The 21430-nt window shown below is 37.8% G+C and overlaps 2 protein-coding genes across 3 annotated transcripts; both read right to left on the minus strand.

Annotated features, from left to right (window-relative positions):
• Positions 1–12226: 12226 nt before the first annotated feature.
• LOC111483984 lies at positions 12227–13345 on the minus strand. The gene is made up of 3 exons (XM_023130396.1): positions 13169–13345; positions 12895–13042; positions 12227–12774 (listed from the first exon to the last, which is right to left on the minus strand). The coding sequence occupies exons 1-3, from the start codon at positions 13343–13345 to the stop codon at positions 12227–12229; spliced, it is 873 nt and encodes a 290-aa protein (XP_022986164.1).
• Positions 13346–16041: 2696 nt separating this feature from the next.
• Positions 16042–18511, minus strand: LOC111483796 (F-box protein At5g67140-like). Of its 2 annotated transcripts, XM_023130114.1 has the most exons (6): positions 18365–18509; positions 18096–18261; positions 17840–17986; positions 17357–17492; positions 16537–16635; positions 16042–16458 (listed from the first exon to the last, which is right to left on the minus strand). In XM_023130114.1, the coding sequence occupies exons 2-6, from the start codon at positions 18239–18241 to the stop codon at positions 16258–16260; spliced, it is 729 nt and encodes a 242-aa protein (XP_022985882.1). In that variant the 5' UTR covers positions 18242–18261; positions 18365–18509; the 3' UTR covers positions 16042–16257. The 2 variants fall into 2 exon arrangements, with proteins under 2 accessions (XP_022985882.1, XP_022985881.1); XM_023130113.1 differs by having other exon boundaries at positions 18096–18511.
• Between the last annotated feature and the right edge of the window lie 2919 nt (positions 18512–21430).

A 21430-nucleotide genomic window follows, 5' to 3' on the forward strand; every position in this document is an offset into this window, starting at 1 on the left:
TTCTTGTCTGGCATATCTTCTCTATCGCTTCTCATCTTGTTGGAGATTATCATCACTCTTGCAAAATAATCTGTGATAATTTCATCCTTCTTCATCTCTAGGATCTCAAACTCTCTCCTTAATGCATTAAGAAGAGATTTCTTCACTTTTTGGTTTCCACCAAATCTTCACTTCATTGAGTTCCAAACAATCTTGGCTGTGTAGCTATCCAAGATTTGTTCAAAGACAGTACGATCAATTGCCTGGAAGAGGTAAATCCTTTACTTGGTGATCTTTGAGTCTAGCATCATCAAGGTGGCCCTTTTGTGCCTCAATGGTTCTGAGAAACCAATCTCCTCCACACTCCATAGACCGTTTTCACAGAGCAAATTTTTCATCAGCTCACTCCAATGAGCATAGTGGCCATCGAAGTGAAGGATTTTCGCTAAAGTTTTATCTTCACTCATACTCTCTCTATTTGATCACGAAAAAAATTGCAGCTCTGATACCAATTGTTAGGTTTTGACAGGAGAATAACTAAGCCAGAAACATAAACAAAAGTTTGAAGTGATGATAGTATTGACTTTTATAGCTTTACAGTAACATAAATAGAAACTAACCACAAATCTAGTAAACAAGGTAATTCGAATCTTAAACCGGTGTTTTTGCTGAACTATTTGATTAACAAGGTAATTCGAATCATATTTTCCCTAGGAGTGATTCCTTATCTTTAGGACTAAGTGTTCTTACATTTCCTTAAACCAAGAGCTAAGTTTTTTTTGCAATTCTATGTAGTTTAGGTTGCATTCTTAGAATCATTCAAGCTTGACGTGATCAATCTTGCTTATTGAGTGATTCAAATCTCAAACAAGTGTTATTGACTTGAGATATTCGAGCAACAAGTTAATTTAAATCTTACTTCCCTATGGTAATTCTTTATCAGATTCATTTTCATTCGGGAAATCAAGAACTCAAGCAATTTTGGAGTTAGGTTCATTCAGATATAAGTGGTCCTATCTCTTCAGCATCAAATGGTAACAAGAAGAAAAACATGAATTTATTTCTTGCACGTCAAATCATAATCTTTTGATTACTTCATTATTATTTATTTATTTATTTATTTATTATTATTATTATTATTTCAATGATGAAAATTGAAATAGGAAGAAGAGTTAAGGCTTTGAGAATTGATAGAGTTGGAGAGATTTGCTCTTACGAATTTGCTCCAGTTTTGTGAAGAGAAATGCATAAAGAGGTAGTTAACAGTAGCATATACACCGAATCAAAATAGTGTGACCAAAGGGAAGAATGAGATCATTCTCAATATGGTTCAAATTTTCTAATTAAAGGAGAGTTCCAAAGAAGTTCTGGCCGGAAGCTGCTATGTGTAGAGATGTCCATTTTACACACGGGGACTCACCCCAAATGGGGAAGGAGTTCTCCCTGTAGATGGGGAATGGGGGATGGAGTGGAGAACACTTTTTTCGTTAGATAAATGAGGACGGGGACGTAATTATATTACTCAACCCCATCCCCACCCAAATCCCTGCCCCACCCTGTCTCCTCCCCGTTTAATATAAATATATTTTCAACACATTTTAATATATATTAAAAAAATATAAATTAAAAACTAGATTAGTTAATTTTGAGACCCTAATTGTATTATTTAAACTAAAAACTATGTTGTCCTTTTTTTGTAATTGTTATAGACTATGTTATAATATTAAAATTTAAATTTTAAAAAATTATGTTGATAAAACATTATATATATGTGCGCTTATGAAATATGGGGAAGTTCGTGGGAATGAGGAATGAAATGGGTGGCATTAACAGGGAAAGGGAAGGCTTCCCTGTCCCCACTCCGTCCTATGGACATTTCTAGCAATGTGGTCAGTTCACATTCTCAATTGAAGCCATACTACGTCTATATTGGGGATATGACTTCACAAGAAGTATTGAGTGGAAGGAACCCTGCGGTGGATCATTTTAGAATCTTTGGGTGCATGCGTATGCACATTTTCCTGACGGGAGAAGGTAGAAACTTGAAGACAAGAGTTTGAAGTGTGTGTTCGAGATTCCTACAGATCTTGAAGAAAAACAAGTTGAAACCTTTGTTCAATCTCACCATGTCATGTAGAGTGCTCATCACAGATTCAACAAGAAGAATCCATAGAAGAAGAAAATCATAATTAAGATAAGAAAAATTTAAGATCAAGAAAGAGACCAGTTTGGATGATTGATTATGAGATGGACGATGACTAAGTTTTGATAGTATTATTTTGCATTATTTACATATATCGAGAGTTTAGTTATCTTACCAAAGGGTATGGTAGAAGAAAATTAGACTAAAATGGATTTTTAAAATCAAGTTAATGAATATGGTGAGGTGGATAAGTTCAAGATATGTCTAGTTGTAAAAGAATACAAGCAAAAATATGGAAATGAACTACGAGGTATTACATAAATCATGGCCTATTTATCAACTTAGTCGACTTTCTTACATGGAGAGCTTCAAGAAGAGGTGTACGTGGAACAACCAGATGATTTTTGTTAGATGAACACGACTCTCCACAATGGTATGATATTGTCCACTTTGAGCATAAACTCTACAATTCTTTGATTATAAACCCATGATCATTCCCTAAATTAGCCGATGTGGGACTTTCATCATCCAACACCTCCCATTGAACAAAGTATGTCTCCCCTTAATCGAGGCTCGACTCCTTTTCTTTTAGAGTTCTTTGTTCGACATTTGAGAATTTACCAATCTATTGGCACGACTAAGTTTAGGGCATGACTCTAATACCATGTTAGATGAACACAACTCTCCACAATGGTATCCACTTTTAGATTAAGCTCTGATGGCTTTATTTGGACTTCCCCAAAATGCCTCATATCAATGGACCGAATATTCTTTGATTATAAACTCATGATCATTCTTTAAATTAGCCAATGTGGGACTTTCATCATCCGATTTGTTAGTGAAAGAGTGAGTGATTGAATGGTTGATGAGAAAATTATATTATGAAGAGCAGGAAGGATATATATATATAGAATATAAAAAGATATTAAAAAATCTACCTAGAAATCTCGAGAAAATTTGGTAACAAACCAATAAATCAAATCAAATCAAACGTAAATCAACTCTTGAGATTTAATCAAATATTAATTGACAGCAATCTAAACAAACACGTGATCTTTATAACTCCTCTTGTTTAGATGCTGCAAACTCCAAGCTTTTTTTTGAAATCTTCAAACTTGCTAAGTGGCAGAGGTTTGGTAAGAACATTTGCAATTTGATCTTCAGATTTGCAGTAGCAAAGAGTCACATCACCACTCTTTTGAACTTCTCGAACAAAAAATAACTTGATGTTGAAATGCTTAATTTTTCCAAGAAAAACTTGATTATTGGAGATTGCAATAGCAGCTTGGTTATCAACTAGTATCTCAGTGCTTTGTTTTTGCTCCAAGTTTAGATCCACGAGAATTTTCCTTAACTAGAGAGCTTGATTAACTGCCGCTGTTACCGCTATAAATTCTACCTCAATAGTGGATTGAGCTACAGCTCTTGCTTTCTTGAGCACCAAGAGAACATGCCTGATCCGAGGCAAAAACAGTAACCAAATGTACTCTTCATGTCATTGATTGAGCCACCCCAATCACTGTAAGAGAAACCAATTAGTTTCATTTCCTTGTGCTTTAAGAACTTCACTCCATAATTCTAGGTTCCCTTGATGTATCTGATAACTCTCTTTGCAGCTTTGATGTGAGTCTCATTGGGACAATGCATGAATTTGGAGAGAATACTTACAACATTTAAGATATTAGGTCTGGTTGTTGTTAAGTACATTAGACAACCTACCAAACTTCGGAACTCAACTTCAATAACTTTGGCAGAACCATCATCTTTTACCAGCTTCTCTTTTTGATTCATAGGAGTATTCATTGCTTTGCAATCCTCCATATGAAATTTTTTAAGTATCTCATTTGCATACTTTCTTTGGCAAATGAACACTTCATCTTGGGTTTGTTTGATCTCAATGTCAAGGAAATGTGACATCAGACCAATGTCTATCATTTCGAAGATCTTTTTCATTTCCAGTTTGAACTTTTTCATTTCCTATAATTAATAAGTCATCTACATAAAGAGAAATTACTAAAGTATTTGTACCTTCATGCTTGACATACCGCGTGAGTTTAGATTGACCTTTCTGAAAGCCAAGACCAATCAAATGATTATCAACTTTTCTGTACCTTGCTCGCGGAGCCTATTTCAGACCGTATAGAGCCCTTCTCAGCAAGTAGACTTTATTTTCATTGCCTCTATTCACAAAACCTTCAGGTTGCTCGACAAAAATTTCTTCTTGCAAGACTCCATTTAAGAATGCATATTTAACATCTAACTAGAACACTTTTCAACTCTTTTGAGCAACAAGAGCAAGCAACAATCTTACTGTATCAAGCCTGACAACAGGTGCAAATGTTTCTGAATAGTCTAACTCCAAAAACTTGCACATATCCCTTCACAATAAGTCTTGCTTTGTATTTGTTAACTGAACCATCAAGATTTAGCTTTGTTCTGAACACCCATCTTACTCCAATTACCCTTATGTTTAGAGGTCGATCAACCAACTCTCAGGTTTTGTTTTTCTCGATCATCGAAAGCTCCTCCTACATTACAACCATCCAATGTTGACTGTTTTTTGCATCATGGAATACTGCAGGCTCACAAACAGCTACATTACACCTTTGATAAATATCAGACAACAACCTTGTACCTCTGATAGGTGCATCATCAACCAAAGCATCTTATTTTTCATCTTCAGACTCTTCTTGTCGTTCATCTTCAGACTCTTCTAACATGCTACTAAAGGTTGAATTGTTTGGTACATTAGAAATCTGATTCACCTTCGTCAGTTCTTCCCAATTCCATTGTTCATTTTCAACAAAATGAACATCTTGGCTCACAATAACACGACTAGTGTGTGGTTGAAAAACTTTGTAAGCTTTGGATATAGTGCTATACCCAACAAAGATGTCAGCTTCTGTCTTTTTGTCAAGCTTATCATGCTTGACCTATGGAATGTAAGTGAAACAAGGACACCCAAATACTCTAAGGAACTTTAAAGAAGGTTTTTAACCATACCAAGCTTCAAATGGTGTCAGGTCATTCACAACTTTTGTTGAAATTCGATTTTGCAAGTACACATCAGTGTTTGCTGCTTCTCCCCAAAAACGTTTTGGAAGATTATTCTCATGAATCATGCATCTCGTCATCTCCATTATGAATCTATTCCTCCTTTCACTGACTCCATTCTGTTGAGGATGTATGGTGCTATCAATTGACGTTCAATTCCAGCCTCTTCACAAAACTTGTTAAAAGTTTCTGAAGTATACTCCTTGCCATTATCTGATCTTACCGTCTGAATCAAGCATGCACTTTCATTCTCAACTCTGGCTTTGAATTTCCAAAATACACCTGCAACTTCTGACTTTTGCTTCAGTAAGAAGATCCTAATGAAAATAACACTCGCTTTGATACCAATTTGTTAAAATAAAACTCGCTCTGATACCAATTTGTTAAAATAACACTCACTAATCTGTGAAGTAATCTCATACTCACTAACAATCTAATGCTCTGATACCGCTTTGCTAAAGTACTACTCGAGTACTTGTGAAGAAGATGTCGAGAGGGGAGAGATAAGGAGGCAAAAAATTTTGAAAAACCTTTTTTCTATTACACTATACTTAAACAAGACAATTTCTGTTCTTTTGCTCTAGTCATTTTTCCTTTACAATACAAAAAAACCTATTTATAAGTTTTCTAAACATTACCTACTATTTCCTAAAATAAATCTGGCCCTTTTATTTTTTTTAAGGCTTTGGCTTTTTCTTTTACGACTAAATTTTAAAACCCACTAAAATTAACCACTCAAATTAACTAAAAACTATCTTAAGTTTATTTTAAGCAAAAATTAATCTTCATCATTTAAGTTTATTCCAACAAAACTCTCCCATAAACTTAAATGCTATATTCAATGATTCCACCTGCACCGTTTTCATTTTCTCCAGCTCAGTCGTGGTTTCTTCAATTTTCTCTCCTTGTTCTCGAGTGGCAAACTAAGCTTATTCTTTTCTGATGAGACTTCATTTGGAGCTTCTCGAGAACAGCCCATTTGAGACACCAACTCCTCATTTCTCTCGTTCTCAGCCACGCTCGACTCAGATGTCATAGCTTCGTTCAGTTTACTCAATTCCCTTCGCAAGTCCACAACGACATTTTCCACTTCTAATTTTGCTTCCTCCATTTCGGTTTTATCACGAGTGATTATCTCAATTGTGTGTCGTTGATTCACTGCCTCCTGTTGGACCCGATTCAGGTTCACGTCGAGTGAGTCTCTCTGTTGAGCTAACATCTTTATATCTTTCTCCTCCCTCACTAGCTCGTCCACTAAAGCATCAATCTCCATTAGCAAGTCCTTCTCTTTCTCCACGCCTTCTTCAATTTTCTTCACAAGCTCAGAGATTACCTTCCTATTCTCTTCCTTCTACTGTTTTTCCTTCTACTGTTTTAGATAGAAAGAACTCTCACTCTAGCTTAGCCACTTCCTTCTCTAACCTTTCAACCTTTATTTCTAAATCTTTATTTTCTCTACCATTTTCTCTTCCATTCTCATCCTCTTTCCTCTTTCTTCTTTCTTCCTCATATTGTCTTTCCCACCATTGGAGTTCTCTCTCTTCGAGCTCAAGCTCTCTGTTATCTGGTTGTTCAACCTTCTTTGATTTTCTCGTCTTCGATATCGTGATTTCGCCAAATACGCTGCGTATCACCTCATTTTCAACAGTTTCCTCTGCCTCACGACTACCGCCATTGTCTTTTGTGCCACCGTGTTCTTTTGCTTTCAGCTTTTCATTTTGGGTCATCAAGAGAATGTCTCTGTTTGTTGTGTCATCCAAGGCTAGGTTGATCGTTTCTTCCATCTTTTCTTCAACTCGACAATCTCTTGCAAAATGACCCATTCTGCCACAATTGTAACATTTGTCGAAGTTACAATTATTCACATAATGACCATTTTTTTATAACACTGGATGCTGGAATAATATCCTTGATTGCATCCTCTTCCACGCCAATTTGCTTGGCTCGACTGTCTCTTCTCCTTATAATTTTCTTCATTTCTGCCATCTTGACCACCTCGACCATTCCCGCTACTTTCATAACCTCTACCTTGAATATTTTGAGTGTAAAGTACCTTTTCATCTTTTATTGATGCCTTGGTCTGAAGCGCTTGATCGAGTGTTTCCTCCTTCTTCTTACGTTGCTTGTGTGCCTCGAGAGAACCGGCGAGCTCATCGACTGTAAACTTCGCTAGGTTCTTTGACTTTTTTATCGCACATACAACATTCTCGAAGTTGTCGGTTAACAACCTTAAGATCTTCTCCACAACCTGCGTCTCGGGTAACATTTCTCCATTTCGATTTAGTTGGTTTTCCACAGTCTGTACGCGCGTAATGTAGTCAGATACATTTTCTAACTCCTTCATCTTTATGCTCTCCAACTCGCCACGCAGAGTTTGGAGACACACTTGCTTGACTCGGTCGGTTCCTTTAAACACTTTTTTCTAAAGTGTCTCATGCTTCTTTTAAAGTAGTTGCCCTTGCAATCTTCTCAAAGCCCGACTCGTCAACAACCCGGAACAGCATATATAATGCTGCCTTATTCTTTGATGGTAATTCTTTTAACGCCTTGTTTTAAGCTGCCGTATAACCCGTGGTATCCTTCAGTTGTTCGAAACCTTCTTCAACCACCTCCCATGCGTCTTGAGAACTAAGAAAAGCTTTCATTTGGATGTTCCAATTCTCGTAGTTCGTCTTCGTTAATCGTGGTAGCGGCATTTGACCCATCATATTCGTCATAGGCTCTGATACCAATTTGTTGAAAATAACACTCGCTCTAATACCAATTTGTTAAAATAAAACTCGCTCTGATACCAATTTGTTAAAACAACACTCACTAATTTGTGTAGTAATCCCACACTCACTAATAATCGAATGTTGACTTCTGGCAATTGAGAGGAAAACGTCGACAGAGTAAAAATAGTTCGAAGAAAAACTTCTTCGAAGAAAAAATATCGAAAAAGAAAAGGAGAGAGAGAGAGATATTTGTTGAAGACCCGATGATTTATTTCTCATTCAGTTGAATATTTAAATAACAAATTTAATCCTAAAAATGGAAAGTTGTGGGTAACTTAACTAAAGGCTTCCACTCGACTCGACCTGGACTTCCCACTCATCTAATTGTGTGGGTTTAACAGAGAAGATGGTTACCTAAAAACTAGGAATAAATTTCAACTTAGGGATTTACTTAACAATCTCCTTCTAAAGCCCTATGGTATCTGTCTACCATATTGTTTTAACTCCGATTTGAGTCCTATGGCTCGGTGTCCTGACGGCATGTTCTTCAGACTCCATGTTCGAGCTCGCGCGCCTCCAGTCTAGGTGGTTCACCTCCTCCCAGTAGGTCTTCCATCCTCCAGTACCTGGCCACCAGATCATCATCGTGATTGGCATCTAGCGTCCAATCCGCAGTCCGTGGTTTTGCAAACTCCACTGGTTTAAGGGGTGCAGCCGGAGTTATGGTTGGGGTTGGCGTAGGCGTGCCCGATGTAGCTGCTGGTGGCAGTGACAGTTCTTGATTCTGCGCTCCTCCTTCTCCAGGCTCAGTGACGAGGTACTCCACTGTGAATTGATTTGGGTTTCTATCTGACTCGGTCACGTTGCTTCACTACCAGAAGGTGCTTTCATCAAAGATGACGTCGCGCGGCACGTGAGCTCGCCCCTCCGCAGGATCATAGAGCCTATATTGCCTTGCTCTCGTGTTCGTAGCCGATGAAGATGACCTTCAGCCCTCCAGGGTCGAGCTTGGCGAGGTGAGGACGCGCTACCTTCATGTATGCGACGCAGCTGAACACTCGAAGATGATGTACCGCTGGCTTCTTGTTGTACCAGGCCTCATGTGGCGTCTTCCCATCCAGGCTTCGAGTTGGCGACCGATTGAGGACATAGACGGCCGTCATTACCGTCTCTCCCCAGAATCTCCCAGGCATCCCGGTCGTCATTAGCAATGACCTCACTGTCCCAATGATGGTCTGATTTTTGAGCTCCACCACTTTGTTCTGTTGGGGGGAGTAAGGCACCGTTAGGTGCCGTTGTATGCCGAACTCGTCGCAGTACTTACCGAGACTTGTTGAGGTGAGTTCTCTGCCTCGGTTCATGCATAGCATTCACATTTTCTTCCCACATTTGGCCTCCGCTCGTGCCTGAATGTGCTTAATCACCTTTGTCATCTCACTTTTCGCTTTACAGCAGGATTAGCCACATGAAGCGGCTTTTTTCATCGACCAGCAAGAGGAAAAAGGTCTTGTCGCCTAGGGTCGCTGGCTTGATGGGCCCACAGCTATAGCCGTGCACGAGCTTCAATGGCTCACTAATGCAGTAGGATTCCTGAGACAGAAAGGGGGTGCGCCTCTGTTTACCGATGAGGCACCAGTCGCACAGCTTGTTCACGCCTTTGATTGCCGAAAAACCGTGCACCATCTCCTCCTTGTGTAATTTTTGTAGAGCAGGAAAGTTGAGGTACCCGTACCTTGCGTGCCACCTCCAAGATACCTCTTTGGTCCTAGCTGAGAGGTTAACTGGTTGCTCTATCTCCAACTCCAGGATGTAAAGGCGGTTTGTCATGCACCGAACTTGCGTGAGCAGTCGTCGTCGATCATCGCGGATCCTAAGTAGCCCGCGCTCGATGGAAATATGGTAGCTGGCCTCATCAAGTTGACCCAGGCTCACAAGGTGGTTAGCCTTGAGCCTCGGGATGAAGTAGACGTTGGTCCATTTGTGGTGCTCGCCTCCCTTGTCGACGAACAGGATGGTGTCATGCCCTTCGATCTCGACGACAGAGCCGTCGCTGAATTTTACCGTCCCGCGAATCCCCGAGTCAAGCTCGAAAAACGTAGACTTCACCCCGATCATATGGTTTGTTGCCCCCGTGTCGAGAACCCATCGTTGGTGCTCTTGTTGCACGCCTCTTTCACCGATTTGAGCGAACACTCGCTCCTCCTTCAGTTGAATTGGCTCTCCAGCCGATGCCTTTGTTATGCCCAACTGGAGCTCTTCCTTGGGTTCAACGCTCACTGGAGTAGTTATGTCATCGTTGATTACCTCCATGGATTTCGAACTGAAATTAGGGACGTCAGGTAGGACTGATGCACTCACCATGAAAAGAGTCGGCTCGTCCTCATTGGATTGAGCCACATGGGTCTTCTCAGTCGTCTCCTTTTTCTTGAGCTTTCTCCAGCAATTCTTGCTCAGGTGACTTCTCTTCCCACAGTACGAACACTAAATCGGCCCACTATCAGTGTACTCCTTCTTTTGATCGCCTTCTTTCCCGTGCGTGCGCCCACGAGATTTCTATGGCTTCTTATCGCCTTTGCTACTGGAGGTCCCATTGCTCTCGTCGGTGTTGTCGCGGAGCTTTAGGCATGCAAACTATTCCCTCCTCAGTGAGGAGTAGACGACCCTCCTTGTCACCTCTTCCACCGTTAGGTCGTTCACGTCAAGTAATGTCTCGATTGAAATCGCGACTTGCTCGAGGTGATCGGGGACGACTTGCAGCATCTTCTTTATGGTTTCTGTCTCGCTGATGCTCCCACCGAGAGTGGTGATGCTGTTGGCGAGCCCCATGATCCACATTGAAAAATCATCGACGAATTCTCCGTCCTTAAAGCGGATCTCCAAGATCTTCTTCTGCAGCTGCTCGATGTTGGTGCGCTTGGTAGAGAGAGACGTCAACATCTCTGAGGGCATAGACCATAAATATGGCGGCAAACGCCAGCCGATCCTCCCGGTACTCGATCGTTTCTCCTTCTTCTGGGATCTACGGCGTGCCACAACCCTAGCGCTTGTAGGTTGACGCACATCAACAAGGCCCACTCATTGTAGTTGGACCTCATCAACATCGGGTACTGCCCCTAAGACCTGTGTGTTATTAGGTCGACGCTCTAACCACTTGAGCTATTCAACTTAGTTGTTGATAAAGTTGGCTTCTCTGCAATGATATACCACCAGTGGATTAAACCAGGCTCTGATACCACTTGTTGAATTCTGGCAATTGAGAGGAAAACGTCGACAGAGTAAAAACCGGAGGAAGGAAAACTTCTTCAAAGAAAAAATAACGGAAAAGAAAAGGGAAGAGATATTTGCTGAAGACCCGATGGTTTATTTCTCATTAAGTTGAATATTTAAATAACAAATTTAATCCAAAAAATGGAGAGTAGTGGGTAACTTAACTAATTGTGTGGGTTTAACCGTAAAGATGGTTACCTAAAAACTAGGAATGAATTCCAACCTAGAGATTTACTTAACATCGAACGCTCCGATACCGCTTTGCTAAAGTACTACTCGCATACTTGTGAAGAAGATGACGAGAGGGGAGAGACAAGGAGGCAAAGAATTCTGAAAAACATTTTTTCTATTACACTACACTGTACTTAAAAGAAGACAATTTCTCTTGCTCTTTTGCTCTTCTTGCTCACGTTGCTTTGCTTTTACAATGGAAAACAAACCCATTTATAAGCTTTCTAAACACTAAATATGGCTATCCGATCAAATCCACTATTTTCTAAAATAAATATTGGCCTTTTATTTTTTCAACCGTTTTTCTTTCATTCTTGTTAAATCATCAATAAAAATCATATAATAAAGATTACCATTTAATGAAGGTGTTCACTGAGGACCACAAAGATCAGTATGAACCAGCTGCAAATTTTTCGAGGCTCTCCATGCCTGTTTAGGAAAGAGTTGTCTATGTTGCTTCCCAAAATTACAAGCATGGCAAGGAGGCATGTCATCATCAATGTCAGCGAGTCTTTCTACCAGTTTGTTTGACTACATCTGAAGCAAACCTTGATGATGAAAGTGCCCAAGTCTTTGTGTCAAATCTCAGTGGCACTAGTTATGTATATAAAGGTCATCTACTCTTTCTCCATTGGATTTAGAGCAAAACTTTTTCATTTCATTTTGACATTAAATAAGTCTTTGCCACTAGCATCTTTGATCCAGCACTACTTATTCTCAAAACACACTTTATAGCCTCTATTAAGTAACTAGCCAACATTTAAGAGATTTTGATCAATTTTAGGTACAAATAAAACATCTAGAATAAATTTGGTACATTCATAACTTGTTCTAGCTACTATGTCTTTTCCCTTGACTTCCAAGTATTCCCATTGCCAGTCCTCACTCTCTTGACTTTAGTGACTCTTAATTCCTCAAAAAACTCCTTGTCATATATCATATGATTTGTCGACCCACTGTCAATCAACCAGCTCTCCCTTGATTCTTTGCCTGAGAAACAAGTGACCACAAACAATTGATCTTCTTCTTCTTGATCAACTACTTGTGCATCTACTTCTTTCATCTGTCCTTTGACTTTGCAGATCATAGTTTCATGTCCAAGTTGATTGCATTTCGAGCATTTGGCGTCAGGTCTTCTCCAACACTTGTATGGTGGATGATCTTTCTTCTCACAATGACGGCAAGGTGGATAGGATTTTTTAAAACCTCCTCCTTTTGTCTTCTGATAATTGGCAGATGAATCTTCATTCGTCGATTCGTTTTTGAAAATTGTCTTGTTCTTATACATGTTGTTGTCTTGATGATTAACAGGTAAGACACCTTCAATCACCCCTTCTTGGCTCATAGAGCTCCTTTGATCTTGTGCTTGTAAAGCATTCAAGAGCTCTATAAGAGAAATTTTTTACAAGTCTTTGGTGTTCTCCAGAGTAGTAATGGTGGCTTCAAACTTCTCTGGAATAGTGACCAGCAGCTTTTCAACGATCCTGGAATCATTTAACATACAACCAAGCAATCTCACCTTGTTGGCAATGCTAGGAAGTCTGTCAAAGTACTCTTTCACTGATTTAGACTCCTTCATCTTCTGCAACTCGAAATCCTTAATCAAATTCAAGACTCTCATTCCACGAATCCTCTCATCTTCTTCATATTCAGCCTTGAGTTAATCCCAGATTTTTCTTTGCTGTTTTGAGGACATTATTCGCATGAAGATCATTTGAGATACAGCTGCAAATAGGCAAGCTTTTGCCTCTGATTTTCTTGTCTTCTTTTCCTTCTATACTTTGATTTGTGCTACAGTGGGATTTGCTGGAAGTGGAAGGACCTCGTAATCCTCTTCTATTGCTTCCCAAAGATCCAAAGCCTCTAGATAGGTCTTCATACGAACTGCCCACATTTGATAATTGTCTCCATCGAAGACTGGTGGTGCAATAGCTAAAAAACTGGATTCTCCTCCCATTTTGATCTCATAGATCCCTTAAGAACACAGCTCTGATACAAATTTATTAGTGAAAGAGTGAGTGATTGAATGGTTTATGAGAAAATTATATTATGAAGAGCAAAAAACGCTCTATATATAGAGAGAATATAAAAAGATATTAAAAAATCTACCTAAGAATTTGCAGTAAATCTGGTAACAAACAGTAAATCAACTCCTAATTAAAAGAAGATTTAATCAGATACTAATTGACAACAATCTAAACAAACAAGTGATCTTTAACAATTGTGTTTAGAAAGGTAAAGAGGATAAAATGTATAGGTTAAAGAAAACTCTAGATGCTTCGAAGCAAGCTTCGAGGTCATGGTACAGTTACATTGATTCTCATTTGAGAAAGATGGGATTCATTAAATATCCATATGAACACATTAGCTATATGTAAAGACTAAAAAGGGAGGTAACATTCTTATTTTTTGTCTACATGTTAGCTGATTTAGTATTTTCAGGCAATAATAAAAAAAAGTTTGAAGTTTTAAAAAAAAAAAAAAAGCATGAAGAAGAAATTTGAAATGACAGATTTTAGTTTCATGAGATATTTTCTTGGAGTAGAAGTTACTCAAATGGTAGCTCGCAGTTTTATCTGTTAGAAAAAGTATGCTCAAGAGGTATTTGAAAGGTTTAAAATGGATGAGTGCATTTGGAACTCCATTAAAATTGGGTTTGAAGCTGCATAAGGATGTTGAAGAGCGAGAGGTTGATAATAAGTACGTTCAAGCAGACTGTGGAAAGTTTGATGTACTTAACCTCAACAAGACCAAGCATCATATATGTTGTTAGCATTATAAGTCGCGCTACATGGAGCATCCAACGGAGAAGTGTCTCGACACAGCAAAAAGAATGCTTTGATATGTGAGGAACTTTGGATTTTGGGGTATTCTACGAAAAAGGAGGTGACCCAAAGATGGTTGACTATACAAATAGCGGCTATGCAGGTGATATAGATGATTATAATGGCACTTTGGGAAGTTTTTTTATGATCGGGATCCGGAGTTATTTGTTAGTCTTCAAAGAAACAGCCTATTGTGACACTTTCAACTACCTAATCAGAGTTTGTGGTGACAATAGCATGCTCGTACCAAGGAATTTGGTTAAGAAAGATGCTTGAAATTCTTGATAAAAAAAAAACAATCAGGTTCTATTCTTATCTATTGTGATAATACGTCAACTATTAAGTTGTTTCAAAATCTTGTGTTGCATAGAAGGAGTAAGCACATTGATGTTCGGTTTCATTTCTTACATGGTTTGTGTGAAGAAGACACTGTTGAGCTCAAAATTTTGTAGACGTAATCAGCCGATCACAAACTTGTTCACAAAACTCTTGAAACAACTATTGTTTGAGAAGCCCAGATGGTGATGTGCATTATCCAAGATGTAGTTTAAGAAGATAAAGTGAAGTCTAAAATATTTTTATAGAATTCAAATTAAGAGAAGTGTTAAAAGAGTCACTTGGAAGTGTGCAACTTGTACTAAATATATTCATTAATTGATTCATGCATTTTTTTGTGCTTACTAATTAGTACATGCATTTTTTGTTACATGTATCAGGTTTATATATAAATCACGGTGAAAAATGTAGAATTTAATCCCGCATCCTTTCTAATAATACAAAGTTATCTTCTCCTAAAAAATCCTACCAAATTTCTCTATTACGACCAACATTATCGAAGATGTTTAGTTTGGTGGATGGTTTGGTAGAGTGAATTTTGATTCTGGAAAGTTTTTATCAATGTCATTTTAGTTAACGATATCTTTTAAAATACTCATTTTTCAAGAACAGGAGCTCCTCCGGGTACTTGCAAGAGTATTCCTACACCTAACACTGCTTCAATAAGCGGTAGCTTTACCGCCTCTGTTCAATTCTCAAAATACAAAATAGGCCCCGCATACGACGCGATCTGGTTCAATTATACAAAATGCTCCACCATATCATATTTGCTTTGAAACTGGTCTAGGATACTATGTAATTTCATTAAGGAAATTTGTTTCTTTGTCATTTTTATTGGACAAGAAAGATACAACCGTTGAATTATACTCGAATTATGTCATCTTATCAATGAAATATATTCTCTTAAGAAGAAATCCATTTGTCCTCTATATTTTCTTCTCTTTACTATATCTGTTATTATGGAGTTTCATCTCTGTCTCTCTATTTCAGGTTTCCTTGGAGTGTTTGGCATGAGTGGGTGTAATGCAATCATCTCCTATGGATTATATTGAACTATTGTCTTAATTGGACTAATGTCTCATTATAGCACCAATATTGCTGCCTACTATTGAAACCATCTCATGAAGAAGCCTGTTTGAGAGACTCAAAATATCAACTCATTCTGTTAATTCAAACTTAATATACATATTACACAACCGATGCTTTTTTTTCTCTTCGGTTACCAACCTAACGACCCAACTTTAGGTACCATGTCAACGGAAAAAGTTTCATTTACATAGCTCTTTCTATATATATATATATATATTAAATTTTTGTTCAATAAATTGACAACTTGAGTATAATTCAATTGATTTAGGTATATGTATTACCAACTTAGAGGTGAGAAGTTCATGGTTTTTCGATAAAACTATGATAGGCCAAAATTTTATGAAAATGACCGATACTAAATGTAAAATTTGGATCTAGAGAAATTACTGGAAAAATCTTAAGATTGAGGAACCAAAGAAATGTAAATACATTTAGCCCCAAATAAGAAAGCATAGTTTTTACATACCCTTATTATATTTACTTGAGGAGAAAATAGTTCAGTTTTAGATGAACTGGAAGAATCATTGGCAGCTTATTGGGGGTGGAATAAGGAAAAATACAAGGATGAAGACATACGTAAAATGGAAGCTTTACAGGATATAATATTAGAGAGCATATTTCATACGACTGGCCACATAGAATTTAGAAGCAGACTTCTTGATTTTATTTGAAGTGATGGACTTATGGCCACCAAACCAATGAAGCAGTCTACAGGTACCCTCATTCCCCAGGCATTTATCGACTCGAGTTTGCGACATTTACTTACAAGAATAAGAAGTCCACTCTCCGTTACATGGCGACAGCTCCACAGGACAATGCTCTGCAGAAAGGGAGGAAGAAATGCAGTGATTAAAGATTGTGCAAGTCATGAATGGTGTGAGTTTCTTAGAATGTTCACCTTCAAATTTGGACAGTTATCCGCAATTGCAAGTAGAGAGACATCTGTGACAAAGGTGCCACCGACATTCAGGTTTTGCAACGAGTTGGCTCTGGAAATCTGGGAACACAGCCAAATGAAAAATGTTAATGAACCATGTACGACATCAGAACGTGGAAAGTGGATGCGAGGACCCTGATGGGGGATCACTCCAAAAGATCAACCAAACCTAGCCCAACCTACTTAAACAACCTAAAGGCTTGGTCCAGTCTGTAGGAAGAAAAAGTCGACCTTGAAGAGAAGCGGATAAGAGAAGTAGTCTATAGACACAAGCAATCAGCTCGGTAATAACCGTTGAGGATTATTGGGAGGGAGTCCCACATTGGCTAATTTAGGGAAGGATCCTGGGTTTATAAGTCACGAATAGATCTCCATTGATATGACGAGGCCTTTTGGGGAAACTCAAAGCAAAGCCACGAAAGCTTATGCTCAAAGTGGACAATATCATACCATTGTGAGGTCCGTGATTCCTAACAATAACCTCAACCTTCAAAAAGGTTCCAGAAGCAGAGAATACAAAATGATGTCTAAAACTGCCTCCTAAATAACTTCAGGACAATGATTTCTTAAATTGTTGTTTACTTTTCGAAGATAGACACTAGAAGATCCAAAATAAGTAAGAAAATACTGAAAACATATTAGTGCAAAGATCAATGAAGATAGAAACAACAAATATCCTACTCAATTTCCACCTAACTCATACTCTGATTCACACGTTGAGGCCAATTTCAAGGGCTATATATGCAGGCATGTTTGAAGTAAAGATAAGATATTACGATACCAGCTGCACAACCCCCTTGTCGGTGATCCCTGCCATGCCCCATAGCGAAATGGACGTGAGGTTGGGAATGCAGTTTGCAAGAGAGATTTGGTGCAATCCACGGTCTGTTATTTGGCTACCCCAACGGCTTCTTGAGCTGAAAAAGCACAAATTACAACAGAATCATGGGCTAGAACATTGCTCGACTAGACACTAGAACAATGAAGGCAGCCATAGCCATAACCATAACCATCAAGAATCTAACAAAGCTTTATAAAAACAATTTTAGAGAACTTTCTCCAGCATTTCCTGAAGACTCCAATCTTTAGAGAAACATCTGTTTTGTGGTTCATAATCAAATTGCCTGACTAATGATAAACAGACAATGGAAACAGAAAGCGGATTTAAGTGATTATCCTGCGATTTTGAAAAACTCGTTTCATCATTCTAGAGAGAGAGAGAGAGAGAGAGAGAGAGAGAGAGAGAGAGAGGGAGAGGGATTACATGTCGAGGTCTCGAAGACTGTAGGCATGGCAAATAAGACGAGCAGTGGAGTCATCATCCATCTTCCAACCAGCAAAGCTCAAACTCTCCTTCCTACCAAGAGAGAGTTTAACTCCTTCCTTCCATTTCCGACAAACGCCGCACGCCCTGCGTTTTTCCGGAAAATTTTCCGCAGAAACCCCCAAACTTAGGAACAAGAACAAAAGCAATTGAACAAAAGAGATTCATAAAGAAAACCGAAATTAACATCAATTACTGAGCCAAATCGGTGAAGGACGTGATCATCGCAAAAATATGAGCGAGTAGGTCAATCGGCAAACGATCAATCTCCGGTTCGAACTCCATCCCTACCGCCCAAACATCAGCCGAATCCATTCTTCTCCTCCCCTCTCCTCTGCGCATATCAATTTGGAAGAAGAAGTCTGTGGGGTCGTATGCCATGGCAGAAGAGAACCATAAAAAAGCAGGTGGAAGATTCCACAGAAGGAGAAAGAGAAAAAGTCAGAAAGGATGTTGACATCATACCGCCATGATTTCAAGATTCTGACCTCCAAAAATATCCAAAATATTTAGGTAACTTTTATCAGTTTCCATGGAATCTAGGAGCCCGCCAGCAGGGCGTTCTCATCTCATCCTCTCCCGCATGAACTTCGCTGTATGGATCACCCATTCAACCGATCGTAGAAATTTCGTGAACCAATTGAACAAGTAACTTCTGATCCTTCGTGTCTCATACTTCCCTAAATTAAGAAAAATACTATAATATTTCAAGAGTTTTATAGATAAAACTTCTTTTTTTTTTTTTAATGTCATTACTTTTAAATATATATATATATTAAAATATCTTTATAGCTATTAAATATATAGATATAATATATATATATATAACTGTTACTTTTTCCTTACTATCAACTTTTAAAAAAATATTCATAAAGTTTCAAAATTAGTATTTAATCATTTAAAAAAATTTAATTTTTTTTACTATTACTGTATGGATACAAATTATTTATCTATACTTCTTAGGTCAATTTTTTTTTAATTTATTTATTTATTTATTTGTGAATCTCATCCCCGTTATTTGATCCAACTTAATTGTAACTAACCTCGATTTCAATTATCTAAAGTAGCTATTGTCATCATAGCATAATTATTTCTATACAAAAATAAATGTTTAAACTTCTTCATAAGACATAAACTTCATGTTAAAATATTATCATCGACGTATGTGTTCGAAAACATCTTTAAGACGATACAACGAAATAATAAATGAAGTAAAAAAACATTTAAATTAAATACATCCGGTTCTAACCTAAGTCTAAGAAAAATAAATGCAACTATCCTATGCATGTGGCATGGTCTAGCGATGTGATGCGCTCGTCAGCCATTCACCTGTGTCTTGCTTTTACCTGAAATAGAAGTAGTACGTGGTTTGAGTATTTTAGAAATACTCAATAAGTAACCGCCTATCAAAGTTAAATGCAAACACGTACAATTCATGAGTGTGACCTATCATAATAGTCTATTTTTCTACTGCAACTATCTTAAGTGGCAATTGGGTGTGTACTTAATTTCCCTACACACGATTCATATGTGCGTGTATGGACCCACCAGTCAATTTTGCATACCTCCTAGGCCCCTTTCTGGTCAGGCAAGCATTCTTTAGTAGATATTGATGTCGCACACTTGTTGGGAATAGCGACCTTCATGGCAGCATTATGGTAAAAATAATGATCGTTTTCATGCCTCATATCGTAAGAGGAGAAAGGGTATCTCCCGATGCATGAACACACAATAATGCATAAGGTCCCAAAATTTTTTCATTTTCAATATCATATACGACAACCCCGCTAGCGTCTTACTTCATATCATATCATTTTTGTCATATCATTTATCATATCTTTCATGCGTGTATCGTGGTTGTTTTTCATGTCAATGCATCATTTTGCATGTCAATCATATCATATATCATTCATGTTACACATATATCATATCATAATGTTTTCATGCCTTCATATGTAACAATTCACATCATGCACATATCATACATATATCATAATAGTCACATAACATATCTTGAGCATGCCTCAAGATATCATATCATATCATAAACATATCAATTCATAACAGTTTGCATATACAGTCATATGACACATGTGAAGCCACAAGCACATGTCATCATACAACACACAATTATAACCAAACCGATGGTAGGACCACTTACTTCGTTGACCTAGGCCAAAGCTACTACGACCTCTTCATGCTAGCTTAATGTTGTTCTCTGAAATTTAATTCTCTTATGGAAATTGGCTCACCTAGTTTTGCATAAAATAATTTAAACTTGTTTCTAATAATTTAAACTAGCTAAGCCTAATTTTGCATAAAATAATTTAAACTTATTTCTATGATATAAACCAGATAAGTCTAATTATGTATAAATACTTTTAAACTTCACTAAAAAAAAAATTAAACTAACTAAATAATTTTGTATAAAATAATTTAAACTTAAACTAGATAAGTCTAATTATACATAAATACTTCAGCTAAAAAACTTAAACTAGCTAAAAGATTTTAAACTTGACTCAAAAAATTTAAACTAGTAAAAGGTAGTTGTACTAACCTTAAACGCTTCCGAGGAATTGAAACTAGGAGAAAGAGTTCGAGCATATCAAATCTAAGCTAGATCGGCCAAAATTCCAGACTCGAGCCACAAGAAAGTATATACTAAGACTGGCTTCCCCACTTCTCAGTCTTAAAGCCACTTTGGGGACTTAGTAGGCATTTTAAGAAAATATCTAAAACAATGTCGAATGGGTCGAGGAAGAAGATGATCAGCGCATGGGGTTCACGCACACGTGGCATCACAATCACACTCTTACAGTAACGGGACAACAATTGTGCGACCCTTGTTTTAATCCAGTGGACAAGTTAGCCGTGTAAAAATCGTACTTCACAAACAATTCCAACATATGGTCGAGTTTTGAGTTATATTTTAGAGGAAATATTTTATAAAACATAAGTGGGGAAATTATTTGAAAACAAGCTAGTAAATGTCCATCCATGTGGGTAATGCCACCCTATAATCAGGTTGTAAGAATTTAGGTTACTCACGTGGATTATTGGGTGAATATTCATCCATGTGGGTAATGCCACCCTATAAGATATAGACCCAATCTTCTCGAGAACTTCGACTGATCCTTCATACTTTCTATCTTTAGTCCTTTAGGCTGAGACATTAGATTTTCTCTATCCTACTGAAACTTGAGGGTAAGGCACTTCTTGTCCACCAACTTTTTTCATGTGTTTGAAAACTTTTTCTACATAAGCTTGAGTTGAGTCTATTGTCGGATTCTATTCCATCGTGAAGCTTTTGACTAGAGGATTCTTCCTTGCATATAGAAGGTCAGTAATATCGGTAGGAATGTTTTTCTTCCACTCACAATTTCGAAGAGGCTCCTCCCAATAGACGAACTAGTTTGACAATAAAACAAAACTGGGCCACATCTAGAAGTTGAAGACAATTTTTGTGATGAGTGTCAACAAAGTGACACAAGTATTCTTCAACCAAATACTTAAATCACTCTATTTTTCTAT

The sequence above is a fragment of the Cucurbita maxima genome, unplaced genomic scaffold, assembly GCF_002738345.1.
Source record: "Cucurbita maxima cultivar Rimu unplaced genomic scaffold, Cmax_1.0 Cma_Scf00009, whole genome shotgun sequence".
NCBI classification, from domain to species: Eukaryota; Viridiplantae; Streptophyta; class Magnoliopsida; order Cucurbitales; family Cucurbitaceae; genus Cucurbita; species Cucurbita maxima.